Source organism: Hyperoodon ampullatus (assembly GCF_949752795.1).
Source record: "Hyperoodon ampullatus genome assembly, chromosome: 2".
Taxonomy (NCBI): Eukaryota; Metazoa; Chordata; class Mammalia; order Artiodactyla; family Ziphiidae; genus Hyperoodon; species Hyperoodon ampullatus.
In genome coordinates, this window is record NC_136915.1 from 183,701,371 (window position 1) to 183,723,960 (window position 22,590).

Sequence of the window (22,590 nt, forward strand, 5' to 3'; positions counted from 1 at the left end):
GGATTTTACTCTATTCAGAGTTCATGAAGTTTCAAAAGATGTTTAATGTAAAATTTGGATTCATGGCTCAATGTAACCTTTGTAAATACAGTCATGCTTAGGAAATGGACACACCTCAGCAATAGTATACTGCTTGCACGAACACTAATGATCATGTATATGTGTCATAGCAAGCCTGCAGGCTACCCCTGCTTCAAAAAGGTTTATTACTAAGGGGGTAACACTGTGCACGTTTCTTGCTCTGTAAAGGTTTCCTCGCAGATTCCTTTTCTTTTGTCTCTTTCCAAATAGTTTTATTCGAAAAATAGGAGTTCTTTTTTGAAACTCTAAACATAAATGCTTTTGTAAGAGCAGGAAGGAAAGCAAGGCTTCTCTGGTGACAATTATTGTCCTTATTTTTTTTTTTATTCATTCATTTTTGGGTTAATTTAGTCTGGCGAAAATTACATACATATTCATGTTTCTTAATAAGAACAAAGCTTTACTCTTGCTTATTTTCCATAAATTTGTCCTCATAAGCAATTTGATAGACATGTACTTTAACTATTAGAATAAAAGTCCACAGTGAATCCGTGGAACTTGGTTTCAGATCTATAATTCATTAACTCCTTCCCCAAAGGTCCAAATGCTTCTTTATCAGATTACAATAAAATTGCTACTGCTTGCTTTTAAAATTTCAGAGCGGGGACACTGCAACTGAGGTGTAGATTGTCTGTCTATTACTAAATGCATTAGAGTTCCTGAATGTAGTTTCATTTTGATCCAAAGCATTGATTTGAAGCAAAATTATAGATTGTGGAATTAATCATAATTTTTCAAAAATGATTTTCTTGCTCAGAATTCCATGGAATGCATGTCTGAATTGTTTACATTAAATATATAGTTATTTTACTTCCATTGCCAGTTTGCTATCTATATGACATTTATCATACCTAATCCATATTGAAATATCAATGATATGATACTATTTATTAAACTTTCAATCATCATATGGGCATTGTTTGGACAGCAGATGTAGAAGTTGTAAGTAGGATAAAATGTCTCAAGGGTTACAAAAGTGCTAATAAAGGAAGGTTTTGGAAACTCAAAAGTTACTTAGGCTATTAGCTTCCTTGGACAATTAGAAATTGAGGTAGAGTTCTTTATGATTTCATTTAATAGTTGTATCATTATTAGGTATTATATTTTAAAAATAATGAACACATCCCTCTAATGGCCAAAGTTAATGTACCTTTTAACTTTGCCATTATTTTGCTTTAAAAGAAAACATTGATTATTGGTTTTCAAAACCACAGCTGTTTCATCCATGACAAAAATATCTTTCAAAGTTCTTCTTTTCAAATGTTTTTAAAGCAATTTTCATTCCAGAATCTTGAAAGATTGTGCTAAAGCTTGTTTTGCTAAAGAAGCTGAAACCCAGGTAGCTTCAGAAACTATAGTTATGCCATATAGGAAAGTGGAAAAGTTGTAAAGATTTGAATTTTCAGTTTAAGGAATTATTACTGTGGTTCTGAATTATCTTTTGTATATATGCACATTTCATTATATGAAAAGTAGACTATTGTTACTTACTGTAATTTCTTGAAAAAGGAAAATAATTTTTAAAATATAAAATAGCTTTATTTTTATGTGTGTTCATTGGATTCAATCATTGGATTGATAAAACTTATATAATTGGTCCTGTATTTCTATTTATGTTGCATTATCTAGTAGCAACATGTTATGGTAATACTTTTAATATTATGAACAACTGTTTACAAACATTTTCTGTGACAGTATTTGAAATTGTTAACATCCCACTTTTGAAAGTATTTTTTCTCAAAGATCAGATTTCCTCCCCCATTTTTTCAGGGACTATCTTAGGATGTATTTACTCCTTTATTCTGTGCTTAAGTCCTTGATTTCAAGAGAAATTTTATAATTTTATATTCTAAATCCAGACCTGTCCACCTTGTTCTCTTAAACAGGCAACATATGATTCAAATTTAGAGATAGTACAATGTTTGGTGTAATCCTATGCTGAAAACTTCACATGAAAATTCAGTATACATTAGCAGTTTACTAAATGTGGCAGTTTAGATTTACAGAGTCCATGCCATATTTTTAATTTCCCCATTTTCTTTAAGTGTATCTCAATCTTGAAAAAAAAAATCCATAATAAGCACCAGGGAAACATAGAAAATGTTTTTTAACATTTTTTAAATTTAACATTTAACATACCAAGCAGTATTTTCTGTAGATGATTTCTCTTTACCTTCATACCAGGCCCCTTCTGTATCCTTTTTAACTTTTAAAATTTATCTCAATTTGTGACTGAATACGTGTTAATAGATGAATGAACTGTCATTTTATTAGAACCAATAATTAAAATAATTGCAGTTATTTTTAGTTTCATTCTTGTTAACAATGAACATTTATTGAGTATGTTTGGTATGTTGAGGTCTTTCAAGTATTCAGCATACAACTGGTCTTAAAACCACTCCATTACCTGCTGGTATTCTTTTTTTTTTTTTTTGCGGTACGCGGGCCTCTCACTGTTGTGGCCTCTCCCGTTGTGGAACACAGGCTCCAGACGCGCAGGCTCAGCGACTATAGCTCACGGGCCCAGCCGCTCCACGGCATGTGGGATCTTCCTGGACCAGGGCACGAACCCGTGTCCCCTGCATCGGCAGGCGGACTCTCAACCACTGCACCACCAGGGAAGCCCACATGCTGGTACTCTTGAATCATACCCTCAGCAGTTAAAAAGCACATCATATTATGGAAGACGTGCAGAGAATTACTGAGCTGAGCTCTATTTTTTTCCCATCTTAATACTAAACAGTACTTTTGTTATTTTCCTTGATTTTATAAGTAGCAAGTAAAATACAGGAAGTAATGTAAGCATTTTTAAAATATGCAAATTTTTTATCATGGCTGGAAAATTATTTGAAATCTGTGGAATAATTCCAGTAGTGGCCAGGCAAGAAATGCTCAGAAGAGGGACTTCCCTGGTGGTCTAGTGGTTAAGACTCCATGCTTCCAATGCAGGGGGCACGAGTTCGATCCCTGGTCGGGGAACTAAGATCCCACATGCCACACAGCAAAAAAAAAAAACAATGCTCAAAAGAGCTTACTAATGCATTTATGTTTCTCCCATTTATAATATGTTTTAACAACAAAGTACCTTGATTTGCAAAATATATCATTTATTTTAGAAAGTTCGGATCGGTCCTATACATATCTACATAATACATGTGTATATATGTGTATGTGTGTGTATGAATATACATATAAAATTAAATTGGGTGGCCAGATGAGAGAAGTAAGGAAGAATGATGAGAACAGTGACTTTTCTATGTTTCCTCCCCAAAAATCACATAAATTCTTGACTGTGTTGACTATCCCCGTTAGGACATGGCTAAAGGCATGAGTAAACCAAGATATATGACTATCTAAAACTTTCTTTTAAATCTAAGTATTGTACTTTTTTCCAGTCTCAGCATTGTGATGGAAATGTCATTATGACATTAAAGGATATTCTTCATTGTTGCTGTGCTTTCTTGACCTGCCATGTCATGACTTGGCTTCAGTTTCAAGGTCTTCCATTTCCTTGGCCAGCAGGGACCCTGAGGGCTTAGCAGGAAGCCCCTGTGGATAGTGGGCAGCGTGGGAGGTCATTGCTGCCCAACAGCAACCTTCTTGACTGATTAGGTCACTGGGATGACAGCTTCCAGGGGATTCCTATCCAGTTCCCTTGTTGGCAGCAGAGATAAGAAGCTTGTAAAAGTGAGTTTCTGAAATACACAGAGTTAGAAGAAGCCCTTACCTCTCTGTCAGAGGCCCCCATTGTTCAAGTGGTATGATATTGTAAGAATTATGATATAACCATTTAGTTCAGCAGGTGTACAGATTTGACTTTCCCCTGTCATGAATAGGTTTATATGTTTACTGATCCTGGCTTTAATGGTATGTTACTGTTGGCTGCCCAGTGTATGTAATGGCCTGTGTAAAGACTCACTTTTTCACCCCATGTACTATGTTATTTGGCTCATGGAAAGTTCCATAATGTGCTTGCATATTCTTAAACAGTTGATGGAAAAGTGATTGTTACCACCTTCTTGTATTTATTTCTTTTTAAGATTTTTTTTTGATGTGGACCATTTTTAAAGTCTTTATTGAACTTGTTGCAGTATTGCTTCTGTTTTATGCTTTGGTTTTTTGGCTGCGAGGCATGTGGGATCTTAGCTCCCTGACCAGGGATGGAACCCCCACCGCCTGCGTTGGAAGGCGAAGTCTTAACCACTGGAGCACCAGGGAAGTCCCCTGACCACCTTCTTTTAAACGTATAGGCTTTATTTTTAAAACACTCAAGAGTCTTTTCAAATTCAATTTCTTTCCCTTTCTTTTCTCATAATATCTTCGATAGTAACACTGTCTTGGCCATCTCCCAGCCACACCCACCCCCTCCAGCCACCAACAGCATCTTCTGGTCCATTGTATTCTATGACCTACCAACCCTAAAAAAGCACTGTTAAAACCAAACTCCTCCTAGGATGGTTCCAAAAAGTATTCAGCAACACCTTACTCTTTTGCCACATCAGAGACCTTCTCTTCCATATAACGCAAAAAGCTGAGGGAGGAAGGGTCTAGGCCAACAAAAGAGTGGTTCTTTGTCAGCTAATTCCCAGTGATGGTTAATTTGGTGTAAGCTTAGTGACAATCGAGACACAACAATGGTATTACAAGAATTGACTTTGCAGATTCCAACAGATTTCACTAGGCAGAAAGATGTTCCTTCAAAAAGTCAAGATATTTAGTAAACATAATGGATGAATTTCAAGAAAGCCTTTGCTGCCATTTACTATAAAACACAATGGAGACTTGTGCTTATTTAAGCAAGATTCTTTAAGAGGGCTTGTGTGGGTCAAAACATGTCAGCATTCTTAACTGACAGATGCTATGTGTGGGCATCGATGATTCTTTTTTTTTTTTTTTTTTTTTGTGGTACGCAGGCCTACTCACTGTTGTGGCCTCTCCCGTTGCGGAGCACAGGCTCCGGACGCGCAGGCTCAGCGGCCATGGCTCACGGGCCCAGCTGCTCCGCGGCACGTGGGATCTTTCCGGACCGGGGCACGAACCCGTGTCCCCTGCATCAGCAGGTGGACTCTCAACCACTGCGCCACCAGGGAAGCCCCGATGATTCATTTTTAACTCTTGTTTGAAATGATTTTTAATGAGAATCCTAATATTTTTATACATTATTTTACCTAAAACCCTACTAAATAGAATTTTTTAATTTAATTTTTTTATTGAAGTATAATTGGTTTACAATGTTATGTTAGTTTCAGGTGTATAGCAAAGTGATTCAGTTATACACATACGTTTATAAATATTCTTTTTCAGATTATTTTCCCTTACAGGTTATTACAAAATACTGAGTAGAGTTCCCTGTGCTCTACAGTAGGTCCTTGTTGTTTATTTATTTTATATACAGTAGTGCGTATATGTCAATCCTAAACTCCTAATCTGTCCCTGCACCTCCTTTCCTCTTTGGTGACCATAAGTTTATTTTCTATGTCTGTGGATAATAGCATTTTTAAAATAGAATTTCAAAGTATAGCCTATAGAACAACTTAAGCAATTATGCAGTTAGGTTATGCTCATATATAATGAAGGCCTAAATAAATTAAAAGGATAATTTCTAAATAGCTACCAACTTTTTAAACACACAGTCCATTTCACTTATTCACTTGACGCTGCAGTAGTTGTTTGAATTTGCAACTCCTGATATAAATATCAATATAAACTCATGTAACATGGGTTTTCTTTGGATGGAAAAATCTTGCAAATAAATAATTCTCACAGAATCATTTGGCCAGCCAGATCATTATCAGGAAAATACAGAAACTGAACAACGTATCATTGGTTTAGAATTTGTGTGTGTTTATCTATTTCTGTATCTATGTGTTTATGTATATTGTGCATATTTATATTATATATATACTGTAATTTCTGGAAAAAAGGGTGACTATAGATGTTGAGATGAAACATCATTTTGTGGCATATTTACTGAAATCTGATCCTATTTAGCCAAATGCCTTTTTATTTTGAAACTCCAGATGAAATGCAGTTAAGTAACAGCATAGGTATTAGCTACTCATTGCTTGTTTTCAGAATCTCCATTATTAGGTCATATCCTCCTCTCCTTAGCATAATCTAGTCTGTATGTTGTAAAATGCCCACAAATCTAAAGCTGTTCCTAATTTTCCATCCTTCAGTCTCCACAGCCATATGCAACAGGCATTGATCTTTTCCTAATGCAGTAATAAGTTAGAAGCGTTTTTCAAACATGGGCACTTGATTTGCTGTATTGTTGTCAAGAACAAAAGGAAATGCATTTGGCCAAGGTCAGTGTGAGGGGAAGGCTGAGGCCTGTGCCAGAAAGCTCTCTGCTCTTCTGGTGCATTAATGCTATCCATTTGGCTTTGGTCTTCCTGATTTAAGATATGAAGTATGTTGATGTTTCCCACTGCCAAGGCAGTTGTTGTACTCTGAATCTGTGGGTCAATTCCATCTTTTTAAGTACACCATTTCATTCATAGAATCTTTACACTGGAAGAGAGCTTAACACGTGATCAAACTCATTCATCTGCTTCCAGGCAGGAGAGTAATCAAAGTGTCTAGGAAAGAGAATGGTTTTCTCCATTTATCAAACTTCCCAAGTATAGGGACCTGGGTCTTGCTTGCTCAATAATTAGTATCTAAATATAATTCTGATTAGTAAATTTTTCTTAATATCTATTTGAGGTTTTCCCAGCAAATCAAATGCTGTTTCCTCTTACACTACCAGGATGAATATTGAAAAATTAAATTTGCGTGTCCTACCTTTCAGCAATGTTCTTTTTTTCAGTGCTTCATGCTGTTTTGTCACCTTCAAGCTCTCTATACCTTTCTAAAGTTACAATATACTAGTGCATTAAGAAAGACATTATAAGCAAGAATTACTGAGAGAATTGACAAGAGGTCCATATCTTTCTGTGTATACATTCCAGATTTAGAAATATCAAAAGAAAAACAAACAAATCAAAACAAAAAAAAAACCTGATTAGTACATGGCTATAAAGCATGTTGTAAATTGATTTATTCACTTACTTAGTATTTTTGAGTGTCTACTATGTGGCAGGCATGTGACATATACTGCATGGGCCATGACAAAGCAACATGAAATTAAAATATATGTCAAAATCATCTGGCTGTATTTTGATCCTTTGAAGCTATTTCAGTTAGAGTGTCATTTCTCACCATGCCCTCAACCCTCAACTTTTGTGGTGGAATTATGAATATACATAATAAATAAAATATTTGGAAGTTTGAGTTTAACCCAGATTATGTTTTTTTTTTAATATATATTTGTTTATTTTTGGGTGCGTTGGGTCTTCGTTGCTGCACACGGGCTTTCTCTAGTTGTGGCGAGCGGGGGCTACTCTTCGCTGCAGTGTGCGGGCTTCTCATTGCGGTGGCTTCTCTTGCTGCGAAGCACGGGCTCTAGGTGCGCGGGCTTCAGTAGTTGTGGCTCACGGGTTTTAGAGTGCAGGTTCAGTAGTTCTGGTGCATGGGCTTAGTTGCTCCGCGGCATGTGGGATCTTCCTGGACCAGGGCTCGAACCTGTGTCCCCTGCATTGGCAGGCGGATTCTTAACCACTGTGCCACCAGGGAGGTCCCTAACCCAGATTATGTTTTAAAAATAGAGAGCAAGCCTGTTGGCAGGAAAGAGTAAGAAAATGTGGTTTGGAATACTGCAAGGAGATTTTCGTGGGAAATTCTGCCTCCTTCTCTATGAGGCAGTGACACTTAGAGGCTTACTCCCAGCATCTAGCCTTGAGCCGCCTTGTGGCTAGAAAAGCGTGTTTTTCTTTTCTTGGCACCTTTAGGATTTCAAGATTCTTCCTGGCCTTGTGGACCATTGTGAGCATCCTGGCAGTACCTCCCAGCTAACTCCTCCTGTAACAGCTACACACAGGGAAGTCTTTCGGGAAACTTATGACCTGGTACAGATACAGGCTTTCCTCAAGCAAGACCCACTCTATTTGGCATGTGGAAATGTCATTGGTATTTTCTTTTTTTACACACTCTTCACACATCCTAATTTAAGAATAAAAGTCCAACCTATGGACCTCACCTTGCCACAGCACTTAAGTGTACGATTTTCTTTTTGGCCTCAGAATAAGCACTTTCCTAATTGTTATTTTCCTTGACTGAAAATCTTGATATGTTTACATTTACTTATGTATAACTGTCCACCAAATCTCTAACATTATATATCAATTAAGCATGAACCTGGAGTAGCACCGTATTAAAACCAAGATGCTCAGAGTAGTAACATAAGAGTGTCATTAAACATTTGGTTTAAAAACCAGATGTTTTTTTTGTTTGTTTCGCTTTTTTGCGGTATGCGGGCCTCTCACTGTTGTGGCCTCTCCCATTGCGGAGCACAGGCTCCGGACGCGCAGGCTCAGCGGCCATGGCTCACGGGCCCAGCCGCTCCACGGCACGTGGGATCTTCCCGGACCGGGGCACAAACCCGTGTCCCCTGCATCAGCAGGTGGACTCTCAACCACTGCGCCACCAGGGAAGCCCAAAAACAGATGTTTTTTAAAAAATCTTTTCATATGCCTATTATCTACAGCAACTCAAACTGAATTTATAGTCATCTTGCTGAAACCAGCTAGAAGGAAGATCCTAGAAATATTTAAGAGATCAAAGGATGATAAATGGAAATTAATTGTACAGGAAACATGACTTATTTAGTGTGTCTGTCATTGATAGTCCTTTCATATTTGTCTTTAATTGTAGTGAATATATCATTTATGTATAAGTGCTTTTTTATTATCACTGCCACTCATGATTATTCTACCGTAGTTTTTCTCACGAGGTCTTAAATTCCCCAACAGTCTGATTTGTCAACTTTGGGGGAGGAAAACTGAATTTTAATTGGCTTGAAAATGTGCTCTTGTGGACTCGAGGCAGCTGGGAGTGTGTTCTGAATCTGCCATGCTGTGTTCTCCGTGTCTGCATTTCTACAAGACTTAGACCATGCTCTCATGCTCTCTCTTGGTTTTCTTTTCTTTTTCTCCATTACCTTTCCTCACAAATACTTAGCAGCACAGTTGGCAGATGAATGGAGGTTAGTGATGGTATATAGATTTGGATGAGAAGGGGGTGGAAACCATTGTATTTTCTTTATTTCATATTAGACCTTGAATCAACCCATGGTAGAGTATCTCTCTAAACTTCCTCCTTTTTAAAAAAATTTTTATTGAAGTATAGCTGATTTACAATGTATTAATTTCTGCTGTACAGCAAAATGATTCAGTTATACATATATACATATTCTTTTTCATATTCTTTTCTAATACGGTTTATCACAGGATATTGAACATAGTTCCCTGTGCTGTACAGTAGGACCTTGTTGTTTATCCATCCTGCATACAATAGTTTTCATCTGCTCATCCCAAACTCCCAATGCTTCCCTCCTGCCCTCCTCCCCCTTGACAGCCACAAGTCTGTTCTCTATGTCTGTGAGTCTGTTTTTGTTTCGTAGATATGTTCATTTGATTCCACGTGTAAGTGATATCATATGGTATTTGTCTTTCTCTTTCTGACTTACTTCACTTAGCATGATAACCTCTAGGTCCATCCATGTTGCTGCATATGGCATTATTTCATTGTTTTTTATGGCTGAGTCTTTTTTTTTTTTTTAATGTTCCTTCATTTCTTCTTGTTATAGTCCATTTGGGCTGCTATAACAGAATGCTGTAGACTGGGTGGCTTATAAAGAAGAGAAATTTATTTCTCACAGTTCTAGAGGCTGAGAAGTCCAAGATCAAGGCCCTGGCAGATTCAGTGTTCAGTGAGGGTTTCGTGGTTGATAGATAGCCTTCTTGCGGTCCTCACATGGTGGGAAGGGCCTGGGAGCTCTCTGGGAACTCCTTTATAAGGGCACTAAGCCCATCATGAGGGCTGCATCTTCATAACCTAATCACCCCAAAGGCCTCACCTCCAAACACTATCCCATTGGGGATTCAGTTTCAACATAGAAATTTTGGGAGAACACAAACATTCAGTCCATGGCATTTCTTGTTTACTCCACTGAAACCTTACAGGGAGGCCACTGGACTCCACTGTGTTCCTCTCCATTGAATATAATGCAGTGACTATGGCTCTCATTCCAGCTACTTGAATACCAGCTTAATTTCATATTTAATTCATTTTTACAGGGCATTGAATTTTGCATAAATATTCTTTGTGCTTCTGTTTACACAGAGAATCCCCATGGAGTGCTGTGCATTGTTATTACTATTATTGTATTAAACTTATTGCTACCGGTGTCACAAGAAATAAGAAATAAACGTCACAGTGTCGCAAGAAAATTTCTCACTGATATGAGATTTGGGCATGTATACATTAATGTTATGTTAACATTTGATCTCTGTTGAGCTGATTTTTTTTTTCCTATGTATTTTGTGTTTTTGGTACAATTCTTTTTTTCACATGACCCAGGCATATGTTCTTTCTGCTAGATTTACTTTATTTCCAATCTCAACTTTGCAAAATCATAAGCACCAGAAAAATATTAATTAAACACCATGTGTCACTTTGGTATCTTAGAATTGGCTCTTGGAACTTCTGCTCGAGTCTGGTAATGCATTTTTATTAACTGTGCTGAGTTCCTAACAAATTGGCCAGGGCATAAAGTTTTCTCCTACTAAAGTGACCATAAGCTTCTCTTTTGAGCTGAACTCTACTTTGGTTGCCCACATGATCTAGAATCACACATGCTAAAACCAAATGACCTCCAGACTCACCACCATCTTTCTCTGTCACTTATTTCCTTTGTTTTTTTTCCTCCCACAACTTATATTCTCTTTGAAATCCACGTGTGGTTTTTTTGTTCACTAGACTCCACTGTATTCCTCTTCATTGGATGAAACACAGTGACTATGCCTTTCAACCTGCAACTTATAAACCAGCCTGGTTGATTTCATTTTTAATTCATTTTTACAGGGCATTGAATTTTGCATAAATAATATTTGTGCTTCTGTTTACAGAGCGTCCCCATGGGGTGCTGTGCACCGTTATTACTGTTATTATGGTGTTAAACTTATTGCTGCCAGTGTCACATTTAATTGTGAATTAGTAGAATCACTTTTCCTGATGGTGATGTGCAACCACATTTCATGTCTTTACCCGCTAATTCACAACTTTATTCACATGAGAAGGCAGTTTCAAAAAGGATAAAGGGAAGAGTCACCAGTATTAAACAGTAACCAGACAAAATAGAGTTCAGATAGGTTTAAGTCACCGCAGTATCTCTTTCAATAGTTTATGAAATTTTTCACAGGCAAAAAAAGAAAGAAAGGGAAGATTTTCTTTTTTTTCTTTAAAGGCAGTCTCTGTGTTTAGCAAATACAGGCCAAGCAAGCTCGCTCACTCGCTCTCTTTCTCTTTCTCTCTGACATCAAGCAAAGTAAGAAATAGTACCTTTTGAATAGAAGATTTCCTTTAATTACATTGGGGAAGTGATAATGGTAGGTGTTGCATGTTTAATGTAATGTTCTGGATGCCCCTTTTTCTTTCCTTTTTTTTTTTTTACTCTTTCACAGCCACCTCATCTTGAGCAGAAATAAAAGGTTCAAGGCTTGTCAGCATCAGTTTATAGATAGCTGTTTAAAAATAATGAGATATTGGGTATTGTAAGGCCCAGAGCCGTCTTGCCAAGACCCATTTATTTCTATTCACCTTTTGTCAGAATTGCAGACAGAAGACATTCAATTAAAACTTGTCACCTGTTGCAGATGACCTAATTTGTACTTGTATGTGTCATAGATTAGGGCTCCATGCTTCAGATGAAGCAACTGGACCCCTGGTGGAATAATATTTTCCCTGCAAAATATTTTGTAAACTATGTCTTTTTCAGATTTCTATGATTTTGATTTCGGCTCTCAGCCAGATTATAAATTTAGCACATATGCCTCAGAACCAGCCAAGAGCAGTGAATCACACCTTGAAAAAAAAGAAGGAGGGCTTCTTTGTGGCTATGTCCTGTGCACAGAAATCTACAAATGCATTTTGGATGCAGCTTGAATCTGAAACAGAGGGAACCCTTTGTAATTTCCTATGCAAGCCTCACATGTTTAATAGTCCAGATAGCTACCAGGAGATCAAAACGAAAGACTTCCCTTTGCTAATTGTTAATTCATCTGTAGAGCAAGGAAGCTTTAATGTGAGTCCTGGCTTTTATCTCTTTTAGTGACTGAGGACTCAGTTTAAAAAAAAAAAAAAAAAAAAGCCCACCTAATGGATATGCATTTTCTCTCCCTGTGTGATTTTTCCCTTTTATTTCAGCAGACCTTATAGTGCTTCCACATGCAACCAAGCTATTTCCAAAGTTCCTGAATTGTTGTCATGTTATTTCAGCAGAAGTAAATGTAACCATTCGTCAAGGTGTCTAACTGAAAAGCCGCCATCGGGGTCGCCTTCTAAACTGTAAAACTCAGCCAGAATGTTGCCTTGCCTCCATGGCCCTGGCAAAACAGTCCTTGTCTTATTTCAGTGACATTTTAAAGAGGAACAGGGAGCGAGGAAATGCATATCTCTGGGTCGCTGCCTTAAGAGAAAAGCAGACTGACTGAATATTTTTATCATTTTTGGTTTACCCACAGTCTCATAGCTATAAACTTCTTCTAAGTGGAGACACTTTATGGAGTCATAGATGCGAAATGCCTAGCCCTTCAGTGGAGTAAAAGTATTCCTCTCTCCTCCTGCTAGTTCATCATTCTGCCTTGCTCTTTACATGTACCCCCTATCAGGGTGCGAGTATTGTTTACCACAGTAATTGCATTTTATCTGCCCGTGCTTCTGCTTTTGGAGTATATACCACATGCTCTTTTCCAAAAATAGAATTTGATGACAGAGAAGCAGTATAAACATAGGGCTTGAGAACGTGGGCTCTGCAGCCATGGTCCCCTGAGAATGTGGGCTCTGCAGCCGTGGTCCCCTGAGAATGTGGGCTCTGAAGCCGTGGTCCCCTGAGAACATGGGCTCTGCAGCCATGGTCCCCGGAGAACGTGGGCTCTGCAGCCGTGGTCCCCCGAGAACGTGGACTCTGTAGCCGTGGTCCCCCCCCGAGAACGTGGGCTCTGCAGCCGTGGTCCCCCGAGAACGTGGGCTCTGTAGCCGTGGTCCCCCCCGAGAACGTGGGCTCTGCAGCCATGGTCCCCATGAGAACGTGGGCTCGGCAGCCTTGGTCTCCTGAGAACATGGGCTCGGCAGCCATGGTCCCCAGCTGCCACTCCTGGCTCAGCCTCTTCCCAGTTCCAGTTTTCTCATTTGTAAAATGGGATAATAATAGCACCTGCTTCATAGGATTGCTGTCAGTATTAAATGTGTTCATGTACATAAAACAATTAACCCATTGCCTGGAATAGAAGAAGCTCTCAATAACCAATGGGTGTTTTGGTTGATTCCAAGACACTTACTTCATACAGAGATTAAGTCATTCCATTATCAATGAAGACATTGCTTGTTAAGGAGATGCAGATACCAGGAGTCAAAAGTTTGCTGAGGGGCTTCCCTGGTGGCGCAGTGTTTGAGAGTCCGCCTGCTGATGCAGGGGGCCCCGGTCCGGGAGGATCCCACATGCTGCGGAGCCTGCACGTCCGGAGCCTGTGCTCCGCAACAGGAGAGGCCACAACAGTGAAAGTTTGCTGAGATAGGAAGAAAGGAACGAAATCATGAAGCCACGTTGAACAGTATCACTGTCTATTTTGAGAAAGGGCAATAATAGTAAGAGAAGATAACTAGGGCTTGGTGTGTTTTATTGTCTCTCATGATCCTCCAGAACTTAATATGGTTAGACTCTCCCTGGAGTATATGCATCAATGTACAAATAATTTTCACTCATCCCTTTACTGGGGTACCTATAAATATGCACACATACTCTAGGTCAAACTGGTACTCTCTGTAAGGATGCTGTTACAAGGAAGAACCCCATCATGGGCTGCCACTAAAATTCTCGCCACTGTGTCTTGATACTGCTGATCTGCCTTTGCTTCCTTTCCTACAGCCCCTCAGAGGGATTTTCTCCACCCTCTGTTTATGATGGTTCCCTCCCAGAAATCTCAGGCAAATTCAAGGGCGCTTCTAGGTACCTCTTTTCCTGAACGGAAAGAGCCGGATTCCCTTCCACAGCAGAGGGAGCCGCAGTAGCAGAGACATCGTGGCGGAGAAGGTTCCCGCCCTCTTCACCTTCTTGCGTCATAAGCTTTACTTTCCCAGGCTGCTCCTCATCCTGAAGTACAAGTCGTGCTGGATAACATTTCAATAATCCAACTATTTATTTAGTAGTCATTAAAGTCACTCATATTTTAAAATATTATTTCACTACCTTTTAAAAAATTATCGTTACTTTAATATGACTAATTGCAACTTTCTTAAGTATTCCAGGGGTCTATGTAATTAATGTTTTTAGCAAACCTTTGTTTAAGAACAATATTATAAAAAGCCTTGTCTTTAATTTAGCGAAGTAGGCTAGGATAGCCTTGTGTAATTCTCTGAAGGGGAGATCTTTCATTATCCTATGAAATGACTTGTGCTATTAAAAATGTGAAAAATAGGGCTTCCCTGGTGGCGCAGTGGTTGAGAGTCCGCCTGCCGATGCAGGGGACGCGGGTTCGTGCCCCAGTCCAGGAAGATCCCACATGCCGCGGAGCGGCTGGGCCCGTGAGTCATGGCCGCTGAGCTTGCGCGTCCGGAGCCTGTGCTCCGCAACGGGAGAGGCCACAACAGTGAGAGGCCCGCGTACCACAAAAAAAAAAAAAAAAAAAAAAAAAGAAGTGAAAAATACTTTTGTCTTTGGACTATACATACTGTAAAAATTTGCATTTGGGCATAAAATGTAGACTTAAAATTAGCTGACCTAAGAAGGCCTTGTGCTGAACTGTTTTATTTCTTTTGGCATTTATGTGCCTCATAGCGGGTTTTTTTGTTTTGTTTTTTTCCTTCTTGCCCTATTCCTGCTTCCTCAATTTTGTAAATTCTGACAACTTATGAGATTTGTGATTCCCTTGTGGCAATGTAGGCACATGCAGTATTTGACAGAAAAAGCAATGTGAAACGTTCTGTTTGGTAGGTAAACTATTAAAATTTTTTATTTAAAAAATGAAAGGGGTAATGGCAGTCTCCACATGAATAGAAAATCCAGTTGCCTTAATTAACTTCAAATCCTGTCAAACATTGAACATTGTGGGTATCTTATTTACTGGGAGAAATCATCTTTTTAAACTTTTTCAAAAATGGTTTACAAGTGGAGTCCAAACAGAAATTGTTTGTATTTAAGATTGTAAAGATGTAGAGAGACAGGCTTTGCCATTGTAAGTGGAAATATTTGGATTAGATTGATGTTTGTTTATGGCAAATCTGGATTTTCCAGGTCCTGATCGTAAATACTGTTGTTTTTTTTGTTTGTTTGTTTCTGCTGGAAGTAGAGACTTTTAAATGAAATGTATTAGGTTAATTGGATAATTATCAATTCTCTACTTAACTTTGTATTGTGTGTTTCTAGCTAAACTCAGAGATAGCATTTTTCTTTTTGATAGACTTTGGGTTAGCTTCTGTATCTGTTCTAAAATAAATTCTAAATGATATTATTAGTGACAGGGGAAAACAGCAAATAGAATGGGATACCAAATATTTCTGTAATCACTTAGACATCAAATAATGTCATTATTTGGGTTTTATCCTTTGTATTATCTTACCATTTAGTCATACCTCAAATCTGTTTACCTACAGAATTGAGGCAGGGTAGACTGTCACACTCCATGGGGGTAGATTTTCAATAAATGATCACGATGCAAAAAATATTTCAATAAATAATATAGCAATATTTCAACAAAATAACGATATAATGGCAATTTCCTTGGGATTTTAAGGTTTATAAGATATTTAATAATGCATTTGTATAATATCCAAATATATTAGTACATTAGTATAATATCCAAATATATTATTAGTACCTTATATTAATATAATTGGATCATTACAGCAAAACACCAGGGAGGTTATTGTCTTAACATCCATCTTATATTTGGAAAAGCAACCAGGTTAAGGAACGCAACAAAATTTACGGAGCTTGTTAATGAAAGAGCCAGAAAGAAACCATTCTGATTTGCAAACTATGCTTTATTTTTTTCCATGTTCTTCATATAATATTTAGGAATAAATTATATTATTACAGTTGGAAACATTTTTCTGGAAAAACTTTAAAACTAGAAATATACTGAAAATAGACTATTTAATTTATTTATTGGCATATAGTTGCTTTACACTGCTGTGTCAGTTTCTGCTGTACAGCAAAGTGAATCAGCCATACATATACATATATCCCCTCTTTTTTGGATTTCCTTCCCATTTAGGTCACCACAGAGCACCAAGTAGAGTTCCCTGTGCTATAGAGTAGGTTCTCATTAGTTATCTGTTTTATACATAGTAACATATATATGTGAAAATAGACTTCTTAATGATATCTGTATAGTATTGTTTTATCAGACCCTTTAAAATAACATTATTAAAATTTCAGTGCATATATTATTATGACTCAGATGAATAAATCTGTTTATTTTCAAAGATGCACAAATAAAGAAGCTGGGTCCACATGTTTGAACACATAGTTTGGGCTGATTTAACTTTGAAACCTATGTCACTTGTGTATTTCCGTGTTATACGGTTGTCCTTGGGGGAAAACAAAACTGGTTTTACTGACTATGTTTTTTCTCCAACAGAACTGAATAAATTGATGAATAATTTTAGTATGATGTAGAAGTAGTTGAAGGTGTGTTACTAGGATTTGAGTTCAAACATTTCACTGAGTATGAAGTCAGCTAAACTAAATCATTATCATCATCATCATGTCTCTAGAAGATGCATAAAAAGAAGATTTTCCAGATTTTGAAAAGAGGTTAAAAGCAGTATAAATATTTTTTACTTGAAATTGTTGATTTTTGCCTACTTTTAACCCCCTAAAATGGGAATAAAACTTTCACATAAAAGTTATTATGATCTGGGCTTCCCTGGTGGCGCAGTGGTTGAGAGTCCGCCTGCCAATGCAGGGGACACGGGTTCGTGCCCCGGTCTGGGAAGATCCCACGTGCCGCGGAGTGGCTGGGCCAGTGAGCCATAGCCGCTGAGCCTGTGCTTCCGGAGCCTGTGCTCCGCAATGGGAGAGGCCACAACAGTGAGAGGCCCGCGTACTGCAAAAAAAAAAAAAAAAAAAAAAAGTTATTATGATCTTTTTAAATATATCGACTCTAGAAATTTTTACCATTAATTGTTATCTAAACTTGGCAGGAACAATTTTTCTGTATATTGACTGCCCATCAACTTTCGCTGCATAATTGTATTAATTATTAATTATGTAGTATTAATATCTATTTTTTCCCTTTACAGTCATCTACTGAATACCATATACATAAAGTTATAAATCATAAAAGAATGCTTTGTCCAACTGATCTTTATTTTAGGAAGTAAGAAAGTGTTAAATCATGGCTTTTGTAAAAAAGTACTTGAATATTTAGAAACTGGATAAATACGTAGATGGGATGGATGGATGGATGGATAGATAGTAGTTTATCTACCCACACACTGAAAGGAGGTGAGAGGGAGGAAAGAAAGCAAGAAAAAGAGGGAAAAGGAGAAAGAGAAAGCGAGAATGAACATAAGAGTGAGAACGCTCCTTTAGATTTTGGAGGAGCACGTAAAAATAATATGAATATTTCAGTAATTCATTGTTCAAAGTTGAAAGGAAATGCACAGTAGTAAAATTATTTCACAATACTTAAAGGATCTATTCCTACAAATACAAAGCATATCCCATAATGCATAATAAAAATTCTGTCAATCAAGTATATGTATTTTTTTCTTCATGATGTTTAGTAACTAGTTTTCAGTGTTGCACGTCTCCCATAAACTTGGGCCAGTGGGCTAAGCTGATTGGTGGCTTTAGTGTGATATAACTGTGTCAGAATTGTTTCCAGCCAAGACCTTGAATCCAGTCTTTCAGCCACGATCCTCTTCCATAGGCCTTCAGGATGGACGAAATCCATTGTCAGAAACTCACCAGCTCTGACTCCTGTGTTGGAAAATACATAGTGTATTGTTTAGTATTTGAGCATGTGAGGCTATATTGTTCATGGTGAACTCATGCCCTGACAGACACCAAAAGCAAAGTTTGGAGTCTACAAACCTAATGGAGATGCATTCTGTGAGCTTTTGTGGTTCTTTTTTTTTTTTTTTAATTTTTAAAATTTTTATTGGAGTATAGTTGATTTACAGTGTTGAATTAGTTCTGCTGTAGAGCAAAGTAAATCAGTTATGCATATACATATATCCACTCTTTTTTAGATTCTTGTCTCATATAGGTCATTACAGAGTACTGAGTAGAGTTCCCTGTGCTGTACAATAGGTCCTTGTTGATTATGTGTTTTATATATAGTAGTGTAGTGTGTGTATGCCAGGCTTTCTTGGTTCTAACAATTTCAGAGTTATTTTTAAATGTTTCCTCCTTTTTTTAGCCTTTGTCATTGTCTTTCTCTCTCTCTGTTTCATCCTGCCTTCTCTTCACACCTCTAATCATATCACATTAATGTTTACATTGTGTTGGAGCTGGATGCCAAACGTGTTATGGTACCACTTTTAGTTATATATGCTTTTAATTTTCTAAACTCTTATAATGAAAATTTTTAAATTCTTATAATGAAACAAATTTGAATGGATCTCAGATGAACAGACAAAATGTGACCACATTATATAAACTGGAAAAATATCTTGGAGAAAGAAAGATGAAAAAAGACAAAACATGACTAAAGGGGGGGAAAGGGGGAAGGTGTTAAACTTTAGTAAATTAAATATAGACACAATAAAAACAGAACATTAGAAATTAGATAAACGAAGGAATGGAACTCTAGGCACAAAATTGCTCTAAAAGCAGCAGTCAAGAAATGTTTCTTCATGACTCACAAGCATTCTATTTTCATTGAATACTTAGGGACTGTACCTAAGCTCTTTGTTTTTTGATATTTGTTTGTCTAAACCTACTTACTTGCTCTTGAAGTTGTCTCCTGATATCACTTAAACTCTGCTCTGATGTTTCAGTTTGACATTTCAGGGTTTATCTAGAACCAAGTGTGTATCACTAAAAGGAAATAACTCTTAAAGTAGCAGTATTAAGATAATATGAAAAGTTATGCTTTTCTTTAGCTCATGGATTGATAATCATCTTTAACATATGAGTATATATATTCACCTTCAGGATTCACATAGAAATATATCAGCCTTTCCCAAACTGTTTCATATAATTTAGTTACACCACAACTCACCTGTTCCACATGATATTAACAAATGTTCCAAAAACAGGATCCTTGGTTAAATTGGTTTGCAAAACATTGCATAGGCTGTATCTCCGTCTCAGAGTTTTATTTGAGAGTTAGTTGCATGTTAAAGGCTCTGAGAGGGCCTTCAGTAAATTAACAATACTGAGGATACTGTTAAACCAAATCTATCTTCTGGACAGTTTGAGAAATACCAAAATATGTACAATGAATTACTTGGTTGTGAATTTATGAATGGATAATGTTAATACTGTCTTATCAATTAACGTACCATCTAAGACCACAAAGCGAATCGCTCACCTCTCTCTTAACTCCCAAGTAATCTTCTCTTTATTTGATAAAGATTTATATGTTTCTATCCTAAACTTTACAATTACAGACTGGAAACCACGTTATTCACAAGCGCCCCTCCCCCCCTCCCCACTGCCCCATGTAAATGAAACATTTCTTTCTTTTTAATCCCTTTCTTTCCCTTTTGCCCCTTTCCTTAATGTTGTAGAACCACTGCCAGCAATACCTCCCTGAATCTTGACCCAGTCCATCACTCCTGGGGAAAAAGTATTACTAAGTGCCAGTCTACTTTGGCCTACTTTCTAGCTTCACGCTTCATCTCTGCCCTCCTAACAAACCCCTCCTTCGCCATCCTAGCCTCCTGAATTCAGGAATCTCCTCCTTCTAACCTGCGTTCAGTCCAAACCTGCTCTGTTTTCTCTCATTTGAAGGAAAATACAAACGTGTGCCAAAATGTAAAGAACATGCTCCTTCTGAGACATGTTGACTTAGAACCTGGAACGATCCTTGCATCTCATCTTGTGTAGTGGGGTTCCAGCTGTCTACAACATGTAGGGGTTTTCAACTCAATTCAGTTCCACAGGTCCATGTGGAGTCCTCTGATAGACGGGCGTGGATTGAACAGCTCTGGGTCTACTGATCTATCTACTCAAGCCCACACATTGAGCTTTCAGGGGTGACTGATGAAGGGGATACACATTGCCAGTGTCTTTAATTTGAGAAACTGTGTTAGCCCCAAATTCCAGTCTCTTTGTATTAATTCTCAAGGAAAGGTGCCTTTCCTTTGGTATGTAGGTGACTCTGATGGCCTTGCATAAATGTCTTTCAGCTTGGTCATCTCTCCCAGGTTTGGTTTCCAACCTGTGCCAGTGTTGGTTTAGCCGTCACTTTTTTACGTTCCTCTACTTCCCCTGGACCCTTCTGCAATCTACTCTCTGTTTACCTAGCACCCTTGGATGATACTCTCTATGTATGTGATTGGTCTCAAAGATAGTTACCTCAACAGTAAGGAAGTGCCTGTCTTTCCCCACAGGAGTGCGTCTTGACAGAGTACGTGGAGGTCGGCAGAAGTACAAGCGCAGAATAGATGCGGAGAACAGCCCGTACCTGAACCCTCAGTTGGTGCAGCCAGCCAAAAAGCCATGTAAGTACAGCAGACATGTCTGACTTTCCAGCACATGACATCCTCCCAGCTGGCTCTAGGTACATCAGTTTTGGCATGCCCATTCCTACTGACTCCAACGAGACTTCTCTTTGTTGGCGGGGGTGGGGAGAGGTGGCTTTATTCCCAAGGATTACCTTTGAAGAGCAACAGCAACTCAGCTAATTATCTTTTTGTCCTATGGTTTTCTCCCCCTCTACCTTTTTTCCACCTAGTCATTTTGTGGAAGCACAAGCATACCAAGGCATAGCTTATATAGTGCAAATTTTACATTTACGGGTTATCTTTATTTTCAGAGGTACATAAAATGGATCGTACCATGATCATTAGTTCATTGGAGCTGTTAGTTTCAGATTTCACAAGAAAGTGATTTTTGTAGTTTTCACTAGCTAAATGAGTTTGTTCAACCTCCCAATGAAAATACATTAGGAGCCTCATTAATTTAGAGCTCTAGAAGGTTAACACACTAGCTAGCAATAGATTAAAACAAGAATGGGCCCTACTGATAACAAGCATAGGTTGGTGGTTCCATTTCAGATGCCCTTACGGGCATTATGAATCGTTTTTTAAAAGCCCATGGTTTGATAATGCCCGGCTGCAATTTGAAACAATGGTAGGTACGTAGCTAAAATGCAAGCCCCATTCTCTTTGTCATTAGCTAAAAAGAGCTAGAATATAGATTGAGGCAGTGAACTGTGTGCCAGTTTCTGAAAAATCAGTTCATGGCTGTAGTGCAAAAGAGCTAACATTTTAGGATGTTTATGCATAGAGTTTATACGAGACACCGAAAGTGCTTTGGTGGAAACAATTCTCACATTTAGCCGTCTCTGCCTCAGAAGACACAACCAGCCCTCACCAGAGGAAGTTGCAGCTATAGCAGTTCTAGAAAAGACACGGGTAATTTTTGATCTGCTTTCTAGGGAAGAGAAAAAGTGTCTTCTTCTCATTCAGATTCTCCAGGAGGGGTCGCTGCTATGCATCATCCGTGTGAGCATATGGGCGTCTGTTAAATACATAAAACAGACCCTGAACTGTAAATGAAAGGACATTTTAGCTATGTCAAAGGAAAAACAACCAGTTTTACATAAAATTAAAGCTTAAGTGAACATATGGCATGGTTTCCTTTTGCCTTTCCAAAAAACATTATGTTGATTATACCTTCAATTGTCCAATCTGGCATCTTCTCCTCAGCCTGCATAAGCTGTTTGGCATTCCGCAAATACAATCTAGGACTGCATTAAGCAGATTTTGCACATTAGAATAAAAAAACTTTCTGATAATACAATAAAATGCAATAAACACTAATGCCTAATTTCATTAGAGGTTTTGTTTTCCTGGATTCACTAATATCCAGACTGGCCATTTCTCATTAATTTTATACGAAGTCGACTGACACCATTGATGATATCCTCTACCGAGAGAAAAATGAGCCCCAGCCCATTCGTAAGTCCACAGGATGGATTAAGAAACATCTATGGTTTTGGGCGTACACCTGAGAAATTGGGAAGAGGCTTGTCAAGTACCTTTAAGAAGATTACAGCAATTTCAGTGAGCTCCATTTGTCTGAGATAAAAGAGGACTCCTAATAAATCATTACTCATTATCTTAAGGCCTCTGTGTTCATTTTCCTTAGTCTATCCAATTAGTGTATTTTGGTAACAAACATTTATAAAACTTAATTTTCAGATCCTGTCAGATAAATGTCAAGAGACC

General features: G+C 38.0%; 1 protein-coding gene across 4 annotated transcripts in view; it reads left to right on the top strand.

The window, feature by feature from the left end:
* The window catches only part of ESRRG (estrogen related receptor gamma), a gene marked incomplete at both ends in the record, with an annotated part of 491,857 nt that overhangs the window by 410,312 nt on the left and 58,955 nt on the right, over positions 1 to 22,590 (top strand). For all 4 annotated transcript variants that reach the window (XM_079727201.1, XM_079727202.1, XM_079727203.1 and 1 more), the window contains one exon: positions 20,749 to 20,859. In XM_079727201.1, coding sequence (XP_079583327.1) covers positions 20,749 to 20,859 — 111 coding nt within the window. The remainder of the gene's footprint in view (positions 1 to 20,748; positions 20,860 to 22,590) is intronic.